We start from the raw sequence: 22948 nt of genomic DNA, 5'->3' as shown, positions 1-22948 counted from the left end.
TCTTTTTGGCTTTTCAAGGCCTCACAGAACTGAGTTGTATGAGGATCCTCCATCGGCATGCTGGCCTATCGTATATTCTCCAGACTACAACATCACGTTTATGGGACTTGAGAAACTGCATCCATTCGATGCAGGGAAATGGGGAAAAGTAATCAACTTCTTGAAAGGTAAAATAACAGAAGATACCTCTCTGACCAACATTTGCACAAAAGCTAATAGGAATTATGTAATTAGTGCAGACATTAATAATTGCCACTATAATAGTGACTTTACATCTTCATTGCTCATTCTGTAGATTTAAGCCATGTCCTTTAATCATATCTGGAGTGCTTTAGTATTCTTATATATTTGCAGACTTAAATATTAACAAGTTAAATTGATTGTGGGATTTCTGAGGTTGTTTGGATGTTGTGTTACATGGTGGTAAAGATCTTGTCTGCGAAGTATTTAAATGATGAAATTATAATGTTAGAGCAAACATACCACACCAGGGCTTTTTAATACAAAGTTTTGTTTCACAGTCCTTTGAAAATGTATTTTGTAGCGTGCTCCATTAAATGAACCCACAATTTTGGTTTCAGCTTTGTCATGCTGTTTATGAAGACTAAAATGTGATTCAAAATTCAAGTTAATGAAATTATTTTTCTCCCCAGAGGCAGAGTAGTACTGGTCAGAGCAACTAGTTTGTTTCATTTAGATCTGGCCCAGAGCTTTACAAGACTGAGTAAAAAGGAGGAGGGAAAAATATGAGCATAGCGATGTTTTAGACCATCTTGAAATATTTCTGGTCTTTGTGATTTGAATGAAAGCATGAAGTAAGCAGAATTTCATTGCTTGGCCTTTACAAGAAACATTCATACAGGACATCTGAGAATTATTTCCACCTCTGAAGTAAGCACCAGAATCTTGACTTGCAGCCTAGCCTGTTAGGTGCAGAATGCTAGAGCCTTATGGACGTAGCACAGGGTGCCATGTTTTAATACTTAACAGGTTTTTAATGATTCAGAGACTTTCAGTTCTAAATTGATGTATGAGAGCAATATTTCCTTTTAAGTTTCCTCTTGAGGATAGCTGCTGTTTGCAGTTACAGTTTTTTCTTTCTTTAGAGGACCAAGCCTGGCTCTAAAACAGGACGTGGACTTCAGTTTTGTATCAGTGAATGGAAAATCCTTCCTGTGTTGGCTGCAAGCTTACAAATGGTCTAGCTTGCAAGATCTGAATTGCAGTTTGGGAGTACTTTGCATAGCTTGCTATAGCCTTGTGCTGCCATTGCTTAACACCTGGTGTAGCAAGAGCAGGGTCATTCCTTGTGGCTTGTGAAACTACAGGTGTTAAGTAACTCAGTTATTCAACTTGGACTGCAGACAGTGTGTTGGCGGCAAATGGCACTTTCCAGGCTGAAAGATAAGTGCAGCTTGTATAAATCCATTCTTTATCAACCTTATGATATTACTCTGATAATGTTTGGGAAGAGCTTTGAAACGCCTCTGGTGACAGGCAGAACACTTTGTGATGGTGCTCATTGCAGTTGGAAGATAAAGGCAGAAACACATTAAGGAAATACAAATGTAAGAACCAAGATTGGGATCAGGGCCTATAAAATCTTGGAATCTCTTCTTCTAAAGTTTAAGCTTGTGATCAAGTTAAAAAAAAAAAAAGGGCTTTTTCTCTGGCCAAGGCAAAGGTGGTCCAAGAGCCAGGCCTCTTCCATTTATGTGGTTGATGACTCCTTCAACTGATGGTCTTTTGCAGTTGGAAGTATTGCCCTTCTGGCTTTAGGCTGTCTTGTGTTAATTTAGCCAAGGCTAAACAAATTCTAACACTCCATTTAGTAGCTGAGTTTTGGATCTTCCCTGTCAACCTTAATTAAGTCTTGGGTTCGATGACTGTTTTCTTAACTAATCAAAACCTTTGCCTTTCTGCTCCTGCTTGGTGTCATCTTTTCCTCTAGCTCTTTTCTGTGTGGTGTCCACTCTTTACTCTCTTTCACAAAAAAATCAGTTTTCCCAATTGTTTTACTCTCCTTGCTTTGTGAGGGAGAGAGAAGCCACAGGATACCTTAAGGTGCTCTTGGTTTTCTCTGGCTCTTTGACAACTCTTGGCAACAGCTGACGTACACTGTTCCCTATCATCTTCTAGCAAATTACCAGTGAAAGTCTTTCTACAGTTACCTTCTCCTTCGTCAAGAATGAAACTGTTAGCAGTTTGGCTTTCTGTCTGACACCAGTGAATGAAATGTTTCTCAAGGCTCAGTCAGGAGAGATGTAAGCCTGCCAAAACAAATATTGTTGCAGGTGCCATTCTTGTATAACACTTCAGAACAAAATCTCTCACATTTGTGAGTTGCTTTCTTCCTCCTCCAAGTATAAAGTTAGAAAAAAGTTACGGTCTTAGAAGACTGCAGCCATGCATCAGTTAAATATCAAAATTTGTCTGGGAAGATCAGCGTGATGCCTTGTATTTGTTGTTTGTAGTGATCATATGCACTGCTTGGCTTTTGTAGTTGACCCTAATTTGAACTTTCTGGCGAGTATGCCCACATGTATGTGTTCAAATGTATTGTCTATAATCACATTCTGAATTCTTGGAGTGATATTTTGTACCTTGTTCTTATAAAACTAGGTTTTAAAATAAACTACCTTTTGCTCTCTAAGGGGAAGAAATAATTGCTGTCATGAGTATTTCTTGAAATCAAATGGAGGTAGGGGTGTGACAGAAATACCCTAATTAAGCATGTTTGCTTCTATGAACATCCAAGCAATTATTTTGTTTGGGTTTGTTTTTTTTTTTTTAATTCTACTCTGATGTAGGGAATTAAGTACTAGTGTCATCTGTGGAATTTCTTAAAGCATGTTTAAAAATGATGAGTATTTGATGGTATGAGCACCAACGTTTCCCCAGTATGTCATGCCCTAGACTGTAAGGAGTCTTGTGATTCTTTTGTGTCTGTCCATCTGCTGTGACTACCTGTCTCTTCTTTCAGTTTAAACAAGAAGTTACCAAGTTTACAGAAAGCTTTCAGAGTGTATCAGAATTTAGGATATACATGCTACTTTAATAGCTTAATATGTATAGAGGATATGTATTTGGGAAATTAGTAAACTCTGAGTAAACAAATTCATCTGTAATGTAAAGCACTGAAACAACTTTTATCACGTAAAGGTCAAAGCAGCTTCTTTGGCAGGGTGCAATATGGGAAGTTAAGCAGTGGTATACAATGCCAATTGTTATTTCTCTCCTGTTTCAGAAGAAAAACTAATTGCAGATGACTTGATTGTACAGGCACGGGAAGCTACTGATGAAGATCTCTTGGTTGTTCACACAAGGCGCTACCTTAATAAATTAAAGGTGCTGTACATATTAAAGTGTTTTTCAAGCAAACTGTCTGGAATTAGTGTCAAAGGCAACAGATATCCTACTGGATTTGTTATAGAGTCAAGATTACAGATTATGGGATGGTGTATTTTGATATCGATAACATTGTCATTGAGAATACTGAAAGAAAAACATAGAAATGGTAGGCAATTCATAGTGTAGAGGGTCTACCATGCTCCACAGGTGACCTGAAATGATATTTCAGGAAGGTTAAATGAACATAAGGAAGATTTTAATGTTTGAGATGTAGATAATATTCTCCTTTGTACCAGGGTTTTAGTTTCAAAAATGTAAATCTTGATTTACTCTGGTAAAATGCAGTTCTGCAATTGAAAAAACATTGGAGAGCACTAAAAAGGAGTACTTAATCTGATGTTTTATAAAGCAAGTATTGTTTTATGGGTTTGGGCTTTATGTAATCTCAAAGGAGCATCTGTGCAGGGATTCTGTTGTGTGGGGAAGTACTGGCTTCATACTTAGACACTGCCAGTGTAGGGGAGTGTGGAGAGAGTAGAAGGATCAGTGTAGGGGCATAACCTTGCATGTTACCTGTGTGTGAAGGTTTCCAATACCAGTTCATACAGGATTACATATTCACAGGGGATAAAGAGCTTTCATTGGCTATTTCTAAATGAAACATCCATTTGTTAAACTTCAGTGTAACTTTAAAACATAAACATGTGAGATCTCTGTTTCTGAATATATTCAGTTATCTGTAGGTGGAATTGGATGATAGATGAGCACAGGTGATGTTGCTTTTATTTTGAAACTCTATTTAGAGGGCAGAGAAGGGATTTGTGTGAAAAATAGTCTTCCAGTTCATATTCAGAATAAGTTATTTTGAGTCACCTTTGCCCTTCCACAGTGAAAGAGTCCTTGTACTTCTATTTCTGGAATATTTTATTTTTGTGTGTAAGAGACCTATTATTTGTGTGAACTTTTTACACTCTTACTCTTTTTCTGACTTCTCTTATGGTTCCTCATTCAGTGCTATAAAGTTAGTGCAATTTCGTACATCCTTAGATGTGAACTTATTGCAGCTATTCTTGATACTGAGCTTTTAATTCCACAGAGCCACCCACCTCTTTTTACTGAATCACTTCTTTGAAGCAGGGTGTAGTAATGTGCATAGCTCACTTTGGAATACCATAATAATATTTTTAGTACCTGCAGGATGGCTTCATAGGGAATTGTCTATATAGTTTGTGTCTTGGTGCATTCAGATGTGTTTAATTGTGTATCTCCCCTTCCCCTTTTCTTGAGAGAGTATTTCCTGCAACTGCAAAAACCGGAGGATGTTGTACTAGTCACGCCAGTAAATTCCTGCCAAGAAGCGAAGATAAAAATCCTTAGTTGCAAATGAAAAATAATGTGGCTTGACATGAAAAGGCCGTGGGTACCATCCATGTTGCCTCATCCCAAGTCGTCTTTGTTATTTGTTTTGGTTTTCTTTTACATCCAGAAAAATACAAATTTACCAATAAATGGCATGGTTCTGTGTTAGATCAGCTCTGAAGACAACAAAGGTGCTTGTGTTTCTGGGAATGCCTAGGTCTCTTAAAATAATTAATTACTTGAGTATTCTCCATTTAAAATTTGAGCATGAATTTGGTAGGAAATTCCATACGCTTGTAAGAAGAGGTGGTGTGTAGTATCTTAGCAGCAGCAGCAGCTGGCTGGGGGCTGGCTGAAGAGAAACAGAAGGGTGTGCACAAAGTAGATCAAACTGTACTGGAAATCAGTCCTGTGTTGGAAGGAAGATCTCCTGTTTCCCTGCTATAGGTAATATGACTAGTCCTTACAACAAAATTTGACCTTTTGAATTGAGGTGATTCCCCCTCAGTTATTCCTTTTGAAGAATCTGGATCTCTAAGGAAATGACTGGACTTTGGATAATATGCTCGCAGTACTTTCCCACTTTCCTGCCTTTTTCTAGTGTTATGTAAAATAATGAATTTCCAGTGTATCAAAGTTCTGAAACTTTTAAGGAGATAGGCAGTGAGGTTAAAGCTAGTTTCAGACCATGTGATCAATCAATTAAGTTTTTACATTTTAATGTTTTATAGATTTGAAAATTATGTGGGTTTACAAATAAAAAGTTAATCATTTTAATATAAGTGTAATTTTTTGTGCCTAGTGAACAGTGGAGTGATGTGATTATAGGGAATATTTTCTGGTGCTTGTGTGCTTTGACACTTGCCCGGTCATGTGAGCACATCTGCCAAGAGACCAGAGGTCCCTGCCTGTTTGTCACAATGTGGTACTGGCAGCCTGCCTGGGAAGGTGTTAGGGCTCTCAGGAATGAAGGAAGTAGAAGCAGGCTAGTAAATTAGTTGGTTCAGCCTGTGATACTTGTGACTTTCAGGTGTGCAGCCAGCACAGAATGCATCTTGGGCTGTGTGCATTGCAATAGTAACCACAGGTGGCTTGGCAGCTGGAAACATGGTTTTGGTTTGGGTAAGATGGGCATCTTCAGAAGCGCTTAAACTTTTTCTGTCCAGTTCCTCAGTTCATGCAGTTCTTGTGCTGTTGTTTGTTGTCTCTGTTTCCTCCCTACATTGTTTTTTCCTTGCTCAATTTTTTTCAAACGTCATTAATGACAGGTTTATTAGGCAAGCGGTGCTTTGCTGTAAAACATTAATTTAAAAGGTCATGAGGGCAGATACATGTATTTGATCCTTTTTACCTAAATTTTCATGTAACTGTTAATGTGTCAGTAAAGGTCTTTAAGAATATACAAAAATATTTTGTCAAGATAATAATATTTGAGTATATTTGGAGAAAACACTGAACAAGAATAGTCACAGGGTACAAGTCTGACGTGTTTCAGTATTTAAACAGCTGTGCAAATGCTGTAGGGCATTCTTTGCAGCTAAAGCAACTAGCAAACCTCTCTCTTAAGAATAAGGTCGCATTTGGTTAACAGTTGTTTGTTTCTTTTTAGTGTTATCAACTCTTTGGTTGGGAGACTGATGCACCAAAATTTTTTGTCTGCTTCATTTTCTTGGGTGTGTCACCTGGTTGTCATCAGTTTCTACTAATCTTAGTGCGTTCATAACTTGCCCTGGAAATTTTTGTGAAAATTACAAGCTTCCTACTCTCCTTTATGATTTTATCTTACGTTAATTCAAGCTAAAACCATACTTTCTTTATATGAAGATAGACTCAGGCAAGCTTCTAAATATATAATCATGTTAATTGCTTGGTGTTAGACTTCTAGGTCTGTGAATTTTCCCTTGAAGCTGGAACTAGCTGCAGGAGCATATCAAAGATTTAAACACAGTGTAAATCTAGATACTAAAGAACAAAATTTCATTATTTTCTTTTTTAAAAAAATTGAGAGGTTGGCTATTTTATAATATTGAAATGAAATGAATGCATAACAAAAGGCAACACACCAGAGGTTGGTTTTGATCATTAATGTGCTGCTTGTATTAACTCAGAATGTATCAGCACAAAAGCCAACTACTTTAGCTTTATCTTCCTAATAATAGTTTTTCAGTTTAACTTTTAGTCCTTGAACACTAACAATTTGAAATAATTTGTCAGGTCATTTAACCTCACTAAAAAGAGTTCTCATAGTTAAGGAATTAAAGTTAATAGTAGTAATACTTTATAAGTAAAGTCCTGCTAGAATAGCCTCATTAAATGTGTATGTTGTTACAGAGTTTGGGTTTAAGCAAGGAAAATTAAGAATACTTGAAGTTGTTTGGGTTTTTTTGGTTTTGTTTCGTTGTGGTTTTGGGGTAACATCTTGGTTTAGTGTTACACTTCGACACAATTAATGATACTGCCTAGTAGTTAATACAGTACAAGGCATGTGTTAAAGCAAAATGTACCTGGTAAAGGGTTAACCTGACTTCTTCATTCCTTCTAAGAAATAAGGGAGTGAATTTTTTTGAAAACTGAAACTTAAATTCATACATTGAATTATTTATCCAGAACACAGGAAGGTGAATAATTTAAAAAGTCTTATGATATTAGCAAATGAAATGAAGAAGTTAAATGGAGTTGATAACTAAAAAGAGTAAGTGAAGGCATGTTATCGAATAGTGTTTATCTGTGATTATTTTTCTTCCCTGAATCCAGACCAAGTTTTAATTTCTGTTAAGTTAAATAATTATATGTCTACAAAACTGTCTTAAGAGATTCAGTAATTTGATGATGGCTGAGAGCAAGTATCTACCAAAAGAAATAGTAACTGATATTTTTCTGGTATATGCAATTAGAATACAAAAAATGATTGTAAATAAAAAAAAAGAAGGGTTTGTTCTCTTTCAAGGAATTACATAAACACAGTAAAGGACCAAGTCTGTAGCAGTGAATGTCTTTGGGCTTGGTACTGTTCTGTAAATGTTCTCAGCTGTAAAGAGATGGCTTTGCTTACTCTTCTACCATGTGTGGTTTTCTTGCTTTCACTTAAAAACCTGCAGCAGCTTATGTGTTAATTTGGGTCTTTGTTGTTTCCCCTTCTTCCTGTTGAGATTAAATTTTTTTTAAAACTGTTAAAACTTTCTGAAGTTTTGTTTTTGTTTGATTATTGTTTGCATTTGAGGTCAAAATTTATTTTATCCAAATGTGACCTTTCCAATTCCATTTTAGAACAACAGGATTGAATCTAGGGTTTTTTTTTCATTGTGCTTGTTTAAAAGTGAAAAGATACTATAAAAGGACCTTTATCAAGGTTGACTGTATTACAAAATATTTAAAGTGCTTTGTTAATGATGTAGAGCTGATAGTATGGTAACAGAATAATGTCTTTACAAATATAAAAGTAGTAAGAGCTTAAAATGAACTGTTGACAAAATATGGTTAGTAATTAAGAACATTATGAATGATGCCGCCCCTCCACCCCACCCAACAGTATTTTGTACTTGAAACTTTGATAACAGGGAAGCCAAAGTATCTTAAGGTATTTTTCGAATATCAGAGGACTCTGAAATTGGCATGTGGTTGTTGTTGGTTAAAATTGACCACTTGTACATCCTGTCATTTGTAAACAGACAGCTAGTGGTAATCAGGCAATGAATGTACTGAATCTAGTTAAATTTCCTAGTGTTGAAGAAAATAGGATCTATTCAGAATCCTTGTACAGGGTGTCAAATTCTCTGTACCTGAATGTTTCAGTATCGGTTGAAGAGGTATATTCTTGTTTGTGAGTTATGTTTTGATATATATTTAGAAGTGTTATCGCTGGTAGCAATGTTTGTAGAAGTTCTTTGAATAATCTCTATGTGTTTGCAAAAAAAGCATTTACATATTGCAAATATTTTGTGTTTTAACCTTCAAATTGTGTTCTTGATGATACGACTTCTTAACGAAACGTTTCCTTGAAACATTTTCCAGAAGTTTTTAATATGCTAAATAAATTTTAATCAGTTCTCAATGCTAAAATTGGCACTGTGTGTTCACTAAAGTATTTGAACTTCTTAGTTGAGTTGTCTGTTTTTCCTTTCTCCTTGGTGTATCCTTTTGACTTGACACAGGAAAAGATATTTTAGGTTTGAACAATGTATCAAGCGTAGCTTGCTGTTAGTACTGCTGAAGGACGCTTTACAGTTCTTCCTCCCAATCCTAGGGGTATTAGATTTTCTGAAGTACTAGCTTGCTGAAAAATTGCTGATTTCTTACCACTTGATGCTAAAATCTGAAAAACTTAGTGGTGGTGATTGAAAGGGATGATTCTCGTAGTTAACAACTCGAGGGCAAACCTATTTGGAAGTTACTAATAAGGACTGTTGTGGTCACCTCTATCTAAAAATATTAAAAATCTTGCTAAGGACCAGTGAGCTCCTTTTCAGGAAATAGCAACCGATGAAAGATCTAAACATTGTCATTAAATTAGGCTACATTAATTGGAACCTTTTTCCCTTCCTTGTAGTGGTCATTTGTTGTGGCTACAATCACAGAAATTCCACCAGTTGCCTTTCTTCCCAATTTCGTTGTTCAAAGAAAAGTTTTGAAGCCTCTACGAACCCAGACAGGAGGAACAATAATGGTAAGGTGCTCTTGATTCACTTCGCTCATATTTAAACTTGTTGATCAAAACTATAAACCTGTGAGTTGTAATATTTTGTATAGCTCAAAGGCTTCAGCCCTGGAGGCCTGTCAAGGGAAGTGAGCTAGCGTGCAGTCCTAAACATGAGCAAAGTTTGCTGCTTGTTAGCCACTGCCAAGGTGAAGGACATACTCGGTTTAATGGTCTGTAATTTGCAGAAGCATAAGAGACAATGAGGGGCGGCTTGGGCAAGCAGTGATAGGTATGGCAGGACTTTGGCAAATGCAGAAACTGAATTAGTTTTGCACAGCATTCAAATACAGGCAAATTCTAGGAATGGGAAGCTTCAAAACTGGTAATACAGAACCAATTTGTAAAGCCCATATTTACCAAACCGCTCAATACTGTCTGGGAAGAGACGCATGGTTTGGTGCTCTTGAGGCTAGGTGAGTGTTTATATTTAAAAATCATGCCACCTTGCTCATTTTAATGATTAAAGTTAAGTTCATCTATTTTTTTTCTATTGTAAACACTACATAAGCAGCTCAGCTGAACTCAAATGAGATGTAGCCCATTTCACCTTATCAGAATTGTTTTCTAATTTAGTTATATTAGTGCTGTGGTCAGAAGAGCTGTGCAAGAGTTGCCAGACATTTAATTTTGCATGAGGGTTGCCATTAGAGATACTGAGGAAGTAGGAGGAAAGAAAATGGGTAATAGATGGAGCCAAGAAGGAGAAGATGCCTTCATAATTGTAAGCTGGTAATTAATGGAACCTTTTCTGCCCTTTTTATCATTCATTGTGGTACTAGAGCTAGAGTTCAGAAACAATACAGCGTGATGCTGCAGGAAGGTGGTAGCAGTTATGATCTCTCTTCGCAGGCACTGAGCTGTAAATGTTATGTAAATGGAAGACAAAGAAACCTATCTGAAATCATTAATATTATGGTGCAAATAGATCTTTGCTGCATTTTAGCTCTTCTTCCTGAAGGGAGCTGTTACAGTGGGTGCATGTGAAAAGGATGGAAGCCCATGTTGCTTTTTTGGTATCTGTTTGAAGCCAGTTATTGAAGAACAGTATTCTGTGAGTTGGCAAACCTTTCAGAGCAGGTCTGTGCCAGATGTGAGAATACAATTTCTTGCATCCACTAGATATTAAAGGTGAGCGAGACTGGGAAGGCATAAATGAATAGTAAAGTAATGGCATTATTTTCAGAAATAGGCTAATAGGTAGCTTCCCATTTCTGTCAACAGAAATGTAGGTACTTAGTCATCTGCACTGGAATCAAGGTTTCATATTTTTAAATGCTTACCTTCGTGGATGTATCAAGAATTCATTAAAGATAATAACGCAGAGTTCTTCTGTGACTAGTGCATAAAATGCAGCACAGCATGGTTTTCAGAAACAAGGAAAAGGTTGAATCTGAGTCTGACCTATTAGAATGATGTGAGTGAGCCCAAACGTTTAGTGAAGCAGTTCTCCATGTTTTCCTTAATTTTGTGGGGCTGCCATGAGATTAACTGTTGTTACTATCATTTGTGTGTATAACTGGATTTGGGCACTGTTAAGTTTCAGCCCTCTTGGGTTTTACTATGTGAAATGAAAATAGCGAGCCAGTTGTTAGTAGTTTATTCTATTTTTTTTAAGGCAAGATGAAGTAGACTGCTTTTCTGTTGTATTTACTTTTTTAATGATAGAGCTACTCAGTGTCTGATTCTTTATAGGGAAAAAAAAGGCAGTTTCTTTCAGTATTGTAGTACTCTGTTGTTAAATCTGTGTCCCATCCAGCTGATGTGTTTACAAGTGCATATGTAAAAGTAACTCTGCCAGTTGTGGGGGTTTTGTTACCGAAAGGTAGTAGAGAAGGGAATAGAATGGACTGGACAACTTGTGACTGGTTATCTACTGTTAAGATTCAGAAACATCTTTTAACAGTGCCATTTAATTGTTTTAAGCATGTCATTGTAACTCCCTGTGTAATATCCAAAATTCTGGTCACAGGTATTTAAAAATCTGGAGTCTTAAAGAGTACGTCCTCATGGTAGAGCTGTGTTGCAGACTGGTGCATTTTATTGTTTGTAATGGGGAATGTTATGTTTACATGAAGTAGTTCTTTGTGACAGTGTGAAGTACTCAGGGTAGCTGCAAAATATGCATGTGTTCAGAAAAATCCTGTTTATGATGGGAAGCGTAGGTGAGAATTTTAATAGTAGCAAAGGAAGATTTCTTAGCAAGCTTTTGAACACGGGGACAGTAGAGGGAAAGATGAAAAAGTCACTTTCTTGATGCTGAAATTGTAATGAAATGAGTATGCTGCTTATTGCTCTGAGCTGTTAAATGAAAATGGCCAGTGGTTTCTTCCTAGATCATTAGAACAATAGTAAATCCTGTGACATTTACCATGTTCAAGTATCCTTACAGGTTGCTGAGTCTGGTTTTAATTCAGGCTTGTGAGTGGCTAGTGTCTTTTTATAAAATAAAAATTGTATATATCTTGCCCAACTTGGACTCCTTCTCCATCTATTGTTGTTCTTGCCTCTTAAATCCTATTTGCTAGTTCTGCTTTAATTCTCTTGTGTTGCTTTGTCTTCATGGATGTACATGTTATTTAAAGTCAGAGAATAGTGAGGTAAGGAAATACATGGAAGTATTTGTACGGTGTAACAATGTCTGTTTTGTTGAAGCCTAAAAGCCTGCATAAGCATGAGAAAACCAGATAAACTACTGAAAATGTTAAAACAACCTTTAAGGACAGTTTAAGTATATGAGTTTGGAAAGAGCATGCTAGGTTCTGGATAAATCTTTAGATTTACTGGGTTATGGTAATAGACTAGATAACAAAAAGCACTAACCACTTTAGTAGGTGTTAACTGGCAAAACCAGAGATAATAAAGCAGAACACAGTGAGTCTCCCTAATGCAAACTTGAATAAACCACCTGGAATACTTTCTCTTGGCAGTTTATCAGCAGGAGCTGGAGACACCAGCAAAACCAGTTTGGTGCTGTCTCCGTAGTCCTCTTGTTTTCAGTGGACTGCTGGGAAGTTCGGGGCTGGTTTGACTTGTTTTTTTAAAAACAAACAAAACCACACCAAACCAAGCCTGATGTTACAGACTGGATAGCAGCAGAGAGAAAGAATTCTGGTTTCATGTGGTTCATGTAGTTCAGGGTGCTTAAAAATTCTTGGTTGTCACTCACAGCCAAAGAAGCAGCTCCGTTCTGTCTCCATTTAGTCCTTCAGCATCACTTCAGACTCTGGTCAGTCCTCTCTTCTATGCTGTATTTCTGACTGCAGTCAGTAGTGGTTATTGAGATACAGGGTTTTGGTCTGCAAGGTCCTGTCCGAATAGGAATGTGCATAGTCTTATTATAGCTACCCTGTCTGTCTCTGCAATAGTTATGAGGAATGAAGGAAATGGTAGAAAAGTAATTGGGAAGGGTCTAGAGTTTCCTAGTATTGTAACTCGTATTTCTAGAGGGTTGGTCTTTACAGTACCTGTGTATGAAATTTAAAAAACTCTATTTCAACTTGGTTCTAACTAGTCAATGCTCTCATATAGTTTTGTGATGTTTTTCATTGTGCTTGTGTTATGTTTAATTCATAAATGTTTGTTCACTAGTATTATAAATGTGGTCATGTAACAGAGAGAGACAATAGTGGTCTGTTATGTCTGTGTATCATGCCTCCTAAAATATGGATGACATCACTGATCACTTTTGGATTGATCTTGATGCCACACACTGTTATTTTTTCCTTTTTTATTTTTCATTATGGGATAATGGATACGTACTTTACAAGCAGTTTTGATTCATTAGATAATAACACTTGTGCAGTACAAGTCAGAAGTACAATCTTCTGCTATTCCTGATGGTCCCATTTATCATGAAAATTCCTGTTGAGTTTCTGTGCTTTTTAATGATTCTTTAGTGATATGGTGTTGTGGCTTAATCCTGGCTGGTAATTAAATACCACACAGCCGCTTGCTCACTTCCCCCTCACCCAGAGGGATGGGGAGGAGAACTGGAATGTAAAACTTAAGGGTTGAGCTAAGAACTGTTCTTTCATTTTTACTCTATTTCAATTACTAAACAATAATAACAACGACGACAATAACAATTAGAATGAAAAGGCGGAGGGAAAGAATAAAATCGAGAGGGAGAGGAGGAAGGAAAACCGATGCCCAGCCGGTCCCTGAGCAGCGACCCCTGCCCCGGCCACCCCCAGGTACCGATGCCAGGCTGCTGTCCCATGGTACGGAATGGTATGGAATGCTGCTTGGGCTGGTTGGGGTCAGCTGGCCTGGCCGTGTCCCCTCCCAGTTCCTAGTGCCCCTCCAGCCTTTTTGCTGGCATAGCTCCTAAGAAGATAATTAACTCCATCCCAGCTGCAACCAGGACATGTGGGAAGATTTGATTATTGGTGAGGAATTTCTAGGAAGTATACTAAATCACAGATAATATGTTTTATTTTCTTGTATGATGTGTAATACGTTATTTCCATGATTATGGAAAAGAATAATCTGTTTTTCCTTTTTTTTTTAGTTGCATCTCTAGTAATATCTTTTTTTTTTTTTTTTTTTTTAACATGACACGTAGGGAATACTGCAGTGAAGCACTTGGTTGACTCTTCCTGGCCAAAATAGGTTAGGTACTTCAATTAAAATTTAATCATTTAAGCCCTGTGTATCTCTTCTCTGTCAATACCTTCCCTTCCCTGAATGTCACCTGAGGTCAAAGAAAAGATACAGGCACAATTTTTCTGTATCGGGGGGGGGGAAAAGGATCGGTAATATTCTATACTAAGCATGTTATATTGACGTGCGGAATTTGACTCTATAACTCGAAAGTTATAAAGTAGGTATGTTTATTGCGCGCAGATGCACGGGGGATCGCTCCTCCACAAGCGTGCATGCCCGAAGTGACGAACCATCCCACATTTATACAATGAAACAAATGAATATTCAATTAGCGCCTATACATATTTGTTACCTAAACCCCGCTTCGTATGTTAATTAGCTTATCAGTCCGTTTCCTGGAATGTGGTGGTCTTGCAGGTTTGTAGGTGAGTCATGTTCTTGTGACCATCCCATCTTCTCCAGCAAGGAGACTTAGCACTCCCTCTCTCTAGATAGCATTTGAATGTCTCTCATCTTCTCTCATTCTCTTTTAAATAGCCCCTTTGTTAGAGAAAGAAGGGCAGGCGTCTCCTCAAAAACTGTAGGTGTCTCCTCAGAGCTGTGTGCCTGTGTGACCAGACACCGCACCCGTGACTAGTCACCATACCCACATTCCTGAGTAGACATATACAATCACAGTCGGTGTTAAGCGTCCCCATTTCACACTATTTCTCCATATCAATATATTTTTCAAAGTAAGTCACAGGACACTTCATACTGTAGTGTTTTTCTGTCCCCTCTCCCAGCTTGAAACTATGTTAATCTGTATTTTCAGGATTTCTACTTAAATGTTTCTCCTGTTTTTACATGAACAGGAAGGATATTAGGAGATTCTTGCTAATTTTTTACTTGTACCAACAATTGTACTTGCTCTTTTTCCTTTGTCTGCTAGAGGTCGATGTTCATCTCTGTAAAGTGCAGTTGTAGATCTGTTCAACTGCCAGAGAATTAAATGCAGATGAAATATCAAAATTTTTTTCAACCAATTAGGCTGTGAGGATAGTTTTGTATGGTTTGTATTCAGCAATCTGATTCAATGACTTGCAGCGGTAAACCACACAAAAATTCAGTGGGCATATTCAAATGCCAAGTGTTCCATTTTGGAGGGGGGGGAAGCAGACAGTGTTAAATGCTTGCCTCGTTAATTCATGAAGTTCTCACTGTAATTTTCTGAAGGCAGGAAAACTTGCTGTTGATAGAGGCTGGGCGATCAATGTGGGTAAGTACAAATAGTAGTGCCTTAAATGATACTTGAAATAGCGTGTTTAAAATCATGTTATTTCCATTTAGCATGATGTGTAATCTGTTTATAATAATAGAAAGTGACTGGGTTGTGTTTAACTAAAATCAGCTCTCAAGGAAAAAACATGGAATATGTACTGGATTTGTTTTCTCATGCACAGTCACCCATACTGAGATTTTATAATAAAATAAAATTTTTTTTGAAAGAAAAAAAAGTTACCCAATAGTGATACAATATCATATATAAGGAAAAGTGTTTGGATCAAAGTAGTGGGGAAAAAATGAAGAAAAAATGTTTAGATTAAATGTAAATATTTCAATAATTATATTATTGTAATTATTAAATTATAAAATAATTTTCATAGAACTTCTCGTCAGCTAATTTATTTATTACTCCAGATCAAAGGATTGGTCCATAGGCTGGAGAGTGGGGCTGAACCTGTTAGTGTCTATTTTTGGCTGTGCACTTTTTCCTGATAAAGACTTGATTGAACAAATTATGAAGAATATAGTGAATGAATCTGCTGTGCTGCTCATTAACACACAGCAGTGCAAAATCAGCAAACTGTTGAAGCAATATTTTGTGTCATTTAAGACTTGACTTGTTGTTTTCATACAGCTCAAATTCTGGGATTTTTCCATTTTTTGTTACACACATCTTTTACAAAATTAATATCCAATATTAAAAATTAAAAGGACATTTAAAAAAACCCTAAAAGCCTGTCATATTTACTGGTATGTAAACTGAGCTTGTTAAGTTTCTTCCTTAGATATTTGTAGTGGGTTTCTCAGTAAAAATTTCTGATTTATTATATAAAAAAAATGTTTTGGGAGGGGGAGGTCTAAGTACTTTTTTTGTTAGGCGTATGTCTGTGTTTTAAATAGGAATTCTTAAAGTTTCTTCTGGTCTGAGTATTTGCAGAAGGCAATGGCATGTGCAGCTAATGACAACACCAGACTACTTGGTTTGGGGTTTTTTTGATCTGGTGTTCAGCACAGACAGGAACTTTGTACAACTCCAGCATGCCTGGGGGAAGCTGAACTTCCAAAGCGTTGTTACAGGGTAGCATGTGTGACATGTACAGCTCTCAGTTCTTAGGGTGGTTGCTAGATGAAAGGGACAGTTCCCTTTAAGCTGGGCATCTGCAGATCCTTTGCCTGATGGTCTGATAGGCTATACTTAAGAAGATACGTACAGAAACAGAGTGAGGTGTTTTGTGTTGCTAGGTAAGGGTTTAACAGCTCTAGGTGTGGTATTTGCTAAGGGGGGAAAAAAAAGTGCCAGACACGCAAGTGATCTCTGTCTCTGTGCAAAGACTGTCTATGTTTAGTATCTAGATTTTCACGTCTTCAACGTTTTTATGTTTAGGGGGTGGTTTTCATCATTGTTCAAGTGACAAAGGTGGAGGATTTTGTGCATATGCTGATATCACACTGGCTATAAAGGTAAGAAGTATTCTTAAAACCAGTATTTTCTACTGTTTGTGCAAACAGAAAAAAATCCACATACTAATCTGCATCTTAATAGGAGAAAATAAAGCCATCTATAGATTGGTAGGAATAGGACAGTGGTGTGGTACTTGATGCTGTAGAACATAATGCATATGCAGTATTGTTAAGTGGAAGGGAAGAGTTGCAGGGGTCAGAATTATGAATGCAAATGAGAGCCACTACAGTTGCATTAGTAATGTCGCCTTGCAAAAAACCCACTCAAAATCAAACCAGATTGACTTTTAATATCCTCAGTGATAATTATCCTAGCTTTACAGTTGAACGTGAAAATTCCACAGTAGTTTCAATGGTTACAATCAAGATGAATGCAGAGACAGAAATCCTCTCCCTGAATCAAGCTGCACTGTGCAGTGCTCAGTGGTTCAAATTCATGAATAAAAATGTGAGTGTATCCATAATAATCACTCAATGTGAGTGAATACATTTGGTATTTAGCTGTTGAGAGGCTGAAGCAAGAGCCTTCTGCAATTTGGGCTTATTTTTATCAAATGTACTGTGGTATATTTGTATACTAGAATATTTATGAAGTATCAGTAATAATCAAACATTAAAAAGCTGTAATGATTGCAGCACACTAGATGACATAACATCTAATTTCTGTTCCTGGTAATTTGCAGAAAAGTAATCCACAGTGTTCTATTTTCCCTACCATTAAAACGCAGACTAAGAAATTATAGTGGGTGACAGTTCATATAAAATCTATATTAAAAATAGTAGCTTGTCCAAGTTAAGATTCAAAGAATTAAAATATGTTTTTTTCGTCGCAGATGTGGAATAAGAAATGAATTATGTTACTAAAAGTGGCTTTAATGCGTACAATCCCTACAGCAGCTTTTCCTAAATGGTGGATTTTATGCTTATTCAGTTGGATGCAATCACAGTGGACTGTTTCTCCCTTCCTGCACTTGTGCTGTCGTTTGTGTCTCATGAAGTTAGCTCTTCGCTGGTTTAGGGGTCTGTGCAGCTCTTGCTTCACCCTGTCCCAAGCCACAGTTGTTGCTGTTGCTTTCTCAATGCTGTCACTGGTTCTGCTGCAGCCTCTGACAGCACCAATGCCACAGTCAGCTTTATAATCCCTAGTTGGACCTGTCCTTTTCTGTCTGACTGGTGTGGGATGCTGAGATGTGCCGGCCACACTTGCGTAGAGCCAGTATGGCTACAACAGGGCTCCTTACCCTGGGCTCTGTTGTGTGACTCAGTGCCATTGGGCTTATGCCTCATTTGTGGAGCCTGTTGTACAAATTAGTGTGGAATTCTGTAGAAGGATAGGTCCTTGATCCTATGTTGTGTCTGATACTTTGTGGGAGAAAGAGAAGGTAAGTGTCTTTATTCCCTCTCTTCACCGACTTTCTCTGCAGGTAAGCAGATAGACCTGCACAGATGACTGAAATGTATTTTTCATGCATATCATCTGGTGGAAATGTATAGGGTTTTTTACTGTATAACCACAAAAATTGTCTTTTTATGTCAAATAACTAGAGCTTTTGTAATTAAATCTATTAGAATCATTTAGCCATTTATTTGGTGAATGAAATGAATAGACATGCACTACATCCAAATCAGAACAGTAATATGCTGTGCAAGCTTCAAGCCTGCAGTTTAATCTGGCATTTAACTTTGTAACTTTCTCCATCTTTTTATTTGTTTCTATATCCAGTTCCTATTTGAAAGAGTACAAGGGGTGTCTAAAGCCACAATTATTGATCTGGATGCTCATCAGGTGAGTAGCTTACCTATATTTCAAGCAAAACGTCTGCAGAATAGAAGTGTATGGCAAGTACCATTTTCTTCTAATAGTCGTATAAACTGTCAACTGACAGAATACGAAGGTAGTCCTGGATGATGGAAACTGTGAACAGTTCAGTTTAATTACTTTATGGTCCAAAAGGCTGTTAAACCAGTTTAATGAAATTAAACTGAGTTCTAGCGCCATCATGTGGCTGGATGTAAAAATATTACATACACAATCTCCAGTCAATCCCAGAAGAAACAAGAATCTCTTAAAACGGAATTGTGGTTGGTTAGTTCAGCATGCGTGATCGTTGCAGCAACCTTTGCAGGGATGAATTTGACTTTCGGAGTTTTAATGGAAAGTCTGGCTTCAAGCTAGTGAAGTAAAGAATACATCACTCTTCACCTGGTAAAGTGACTTATTGTGGGTACTGAGAACAAATCTCGTCTTTGGTAGGATTTCCAAAATAAATCCTGAAAGGAGGGAAGTAGTATTTTTAGAAAAGCAGTTAATGCACCATAACTATGTCCTATCTGAAGTGTTGAAGATAATTTACTATGTGTAAATTAACCATTTTTAAGAAGCTCCATGGCAGTGAGGAAGCCTAATGGCTGCAAGGTTTTCATCTTCTATCATTTCTCTTATCTGCAAGTTAAAGCATCGTAAAATTACCATGAAATAAGGACATAGATTATGCAACAGAAAGATGTTTGTGTTCATGATTCCCTTCAGCAGTCTCTGTCAGGCTGTGGATTTTTTTGGGGTGATTTTTGTTCTGTTTTTTAAAAACTTCTTGGAATGTATTTTGGTTTTCAGGTATCTGCTGCTAATCTGTCTGCACTAAACACCCCTTTGTTTCCCTTGTTTGGGGAGTGAGAGGTCTGTGACATGGTAGCTCAGCAGATCCTTTTAAATGCACAGATACTCTCATCTTGTAAACATTCCAGTTCTTAATGCCTTGGCACTTTCACCTCTCATAAGAAAATGGTTCGCCCAGAGGCTCTCATTTTCCTAGATTTCTGTTCCTGAACTGTTTATTTGTGGGCTAAAGGTGCTGAAGAATTAACTAGGAGTTGCAGTTTTTTAGCATTAAATTAAATTAAAAAATGCAATTCTGGTGCTTCCCATTCCCTTTCACACACATTGGCTACCTTTAGCTCAGTAATTCTTACTTTCTTTCTCCTTTTTTTGTTTTTTGTTTTGTTTCCAGGAGGGGAAGACATGAATTATGTAACTGAATTACAGAAGATGTATCTGTGGAAATGTCTGTTTCTACAGTTTGAATGAAATTCTTTTGGGGCTAGGGGCTGTAGTCCTGTATGATACAATGATTTCCACAAAATTATCTTAGTGATTGCTGTGAAAGGATTATTTTTATACTAGTGGACAAAAGTCTAAATGAGAGCCAAAAGAATACTGTTTCAATTCAGAAATGTGGGGCAGGTGAAATACATAGAATCTGAATTTTCACTTGAGCATTCATCTTTACAACCAGTAGGGTCTTTTTGTAGGGAATTCCTGAAGTTAAACTATATGTAAAACTGTGGGTCTTTAATGTTTGTAATTTTCCCAGGGATTACTTATCTCACCAAGGCTTGAATTATCAGAAGAGCTGTAGTCTGCTGTATTTATTTATTAATCCTTGTATAAGAATATGAGTATCTCTGCAGCAGTTGAAAGTGACTTTTTTTTTTTTTGGACAGTTGGAAGATGAGAGATCTGTTTGGTGCTCACAGTTGCTGTTGTGATGCTGCTGAAAACAATTAGCTTGTAATTTTTGATTATTTCCTTGCCTGTGCAATGAGATCTGTGACAGTTGCCTTCACAGAGATACAAAGATGTTGATCTTGGTAATACTAGCAGTCTTCAGAGTGGTGTTTGTCAAAGCCCCCAAAACTTTATACTTCAAAATAACTTTCAAAGGTATAAATAAGAGAATGACACAGTAGTTTTAAGTATTAGATTTTTGTAGTCTTAATTACTCTAGGATTTGCAGATTATTTAATTCTTTGTTGGTATGATAGGTATAGCTGACTGTAAATTTCCTTCAGGGAAATGGCCATGAGAGGGACTTCATGGATGATCCTCGAGTATATATTATGGACGTGTACAATAGATATATTTATCCAGGGGATGGATTTGCTAAACGTAAGTATAACTGAAATGGATATTCCAAAATGGGAAAGACACTGTGGTGTTAAATAACTTTATCTACTAATAAGCTTCCTTGCAACAATGTTAGCTAGATTTTTTTAAAATTTCATATTGAACATACGATTTTCAATGATCGTTCTGATATGTCACAATAGTATCACTGTAGTGTTTTCCTTCACCTCTGGAATGAATTTCTGGAATGCAAGATGTGGGTGTTGCAAAAGCTCATGCCACCCTTAGAACAGTGAGTTAAATAATCCTTTTGATTTGAAGATAACTCTTAGAACTTAATCTTTCCCTTACACTAAATTTATAAAAGAATTCACTAAGGATTAGGTAATACTGTGTAAAGAGGTTTCATGTTCTTTTGAAAGTTACAAATTATAACATTTAGATGTTTGTCTTTCCAGTAGAACTTTCTATAAGCATGCAGAAAACAGGATGCATCTGAACGTGAAACAAGTTGGGAAGTAAAAGGAAGTCATACAAATGTGGAGAGCTGGTGCTTGATTTTTTTGTTATTTATCCCTATTCTGATGTGCCTGTTGTGTCTGGTGACCTGTCACAATTGGTGGGGTTTTGGTTAACAGTTATATTGCAATACAGAAGCCCAAAGCTTATTTGATCTTTTCTGTTACGCTGTCATTTATTACAGCCTTAAACTATGATTCAATTCACAAATTATTGGGGGAGATACTCCTCTGATGTTGAATTTCTTCAGTTACAGTGTCTTTCTGAAAAGCCTACTTGATTTGGATTCTTGGCAAGAATTAGGTGCAATGCACTGTACCTCTTTTATTTTTTGACTAGTAAAGATTTTGAAAATTGTAGTGTATGTATTTCAGGGTATTAAACTAAAAAAATGACCATTTAAAGCACATCATGTCTGTAAGACTTAATTGCAAGCAAATGAAGATAGGGTTTTTTTTCTTAAGCATCCCTTTATTCTTACATCAAATAGCAACGTTTTGAACAGATGGATTAAGACCAAAGCAGAGTATGCCCTTGTTAGCAAATCCGAAATACTGAGCTCCCCTCTCCAGTGGAGCTGGGAATACTAGCATTCCCTTTCTGCAGATGGAGCATGAGATGCAGAAGGCTGTGGCCAAAGGCGTATGAATGTGTAGTTCCTTGTAGTTTGCATAAGGGTGTCTAAATAGGAGTGCCTAAATCCTCTAAATTCTTTCCTGGTAGGTGACCAGACAAAGAGGAGGTCAGACAGGGCATCTTCTTGAAGGGAGGTAGAAACTGAGAGTTTGAATCCTTAGAGTAAATTCTCACTGATCACTGTCACGCTGGACTTCCTACTCATTTTCTCCATGTTTTATTACAAGAGTCTCTTCTGTACGTGGTGGGGTTTTTTTTCCACATACACTTCATCAGAAAACAAAGAAAAGACAACTAGCTAACATTGCCTAATGCTTAGCCGTAAGCATATTGACTTTCTAAGGGGATGTAGTTTGGAATTGCATAGAATTTTAGGAAGAGAAAGGAGAAGATGGATGGAGAAAAGGACTAGTTCATTGAAAAGGGAGCATAAAAACTTCACAGCTGCAACTCAAAGTTCAGGCCTTAAAGCGTTGCTGTTGGTCAGAGTGTCATTTTGCAGTTTTCAAAGCTGTATAAGAACATCCACTAATCTGCAAGAGATGGACAAAAGGCTATTGAATGCAAAAGCTGTGTTCATTCTAACCTACAGATCCATCTTTGTGTACATTGGTATTCCCTGATCTGAATAGTAACTAATCACTGTAATTCTGTGTTTTGTGGTGGAGATGAAGACAAGAGACCTGCAGAGGCATGGAATCTTATTCGCATCTCAACTTGTTAATGGTTTCATCAGAACAGTACTTACTTGTTCCCCACACTGACATGTTTACCTCCTCTTCTAAAGCACTATCCAGCTAGCTGATTCTGACACTGAAGAGGGTCTAAGGGCTGTTCAGAAGAGCACAGCTGTGCAGACCTATGTGAACATTTATACAACAATAAGAAATTAATTTAGGAAAAATATCGTAAAGAAACAAAAATCTTTGAAGCTAACGTTGATGCAGTAAAATAAAGGAAAGTAAAAGAATGCTTCGTTAATGTTGAACAAGGATGGAAAGCAGAAAAAAAACCCTACCCAGCAATCATGAGGATAAATAAGTATCATTGTGTTGTTGAATGCATTCATGCACACTTTGTGCATGCTGAATCCACACTTAAGATGTAAGACTCCCAGGTCATTTAATTCAAGTCATAGGGTATGGTGAGGT

The 22948-nt window shown here is 37.1% G+C and overlaps 4 protein-coding genes across 8 annotated transcripts in view; all 4 read left to right on the top strand.

Moving 5' to 3' along the window:
• LOC121086882 (DNA-directed RNA polymerase II subunit RPB1-like) overlaps positions 1-22948 on the top strand; it is a 527323-nt gene that overhangs the window by 32785 nt on the left and 471590 nt on the right. The gene's annotated exons all lie outside the window — the stretch shown is intronic.
• Positions 1-22948, top strand: part of LOC121086932 (translation initiation factor IF-2-like) — a 533674-nt gene that overhangs the window by 46368 nt on the left and 464358 nt on the right. The window lies entirely within an intron of this gene.
• Positions 1-22948, top strand: part of LOC121086877 — a 503078-nt gene that overhangs the window by 24512 nt on the left and 455618 nt on the right. The window lies entirely within an intron of this gene.
• HDAC11 (histone deacetylase 11) overlaps positions 1-22948 on the top strand; it is a 31010-nt gene that overhangs the window by 1694 nt on the left and 6368 nt on the right. The window contains exons 2-8 of one of the 4 annotated variants that reach the window (XM_040591289.1): positions 19-167; positions 3248-3348; positions 9257-9373; positions 15227-15269; positions 16662-16738; positions 18462-18524; positions 20588-20684. In XM_040591289.1, the coding sequence (XP_040447223.1) occupies positions 19-167; positions 3248-3348; positions 9257-9373; positions 15227-15269; positions 16662-16738; positions 18462-18524; positions 20588-20684 (647 nt within the window). The remainder of the gene's footprint in view (positions 1-18; positions 168-3247; positions 3349-9256; positions 9374-15226; positions 15270-16661; positions 16739-18461; positions 18525-20587; positions 20685-22948) is intronic. The other 3 variants (XM_040591290.1, XM_040591291.1, XM_040591292.1) reach the window with 3 other exon arrangements.

Source organism: Falco naumanni, chromosome 4 (genome assembly GCF_017639655.2).
Source record: "Falco naumanni isolate bFalNau1 chromosome 4, bFalNau1.pat, whole genome shotgun sequence".
In the NCBI taxonomy this organism is placed as follows: domain Eukaryota; kingdom Metazoa; phylum Chordata; class Aves; order Falconiformes; family Falconidae; genus Falco; species Falco naumanni.
Note: the sequence above shows the minus strand (reverse complement) of the source record. Positions and strands in the feature narration are given on the sequence as shown.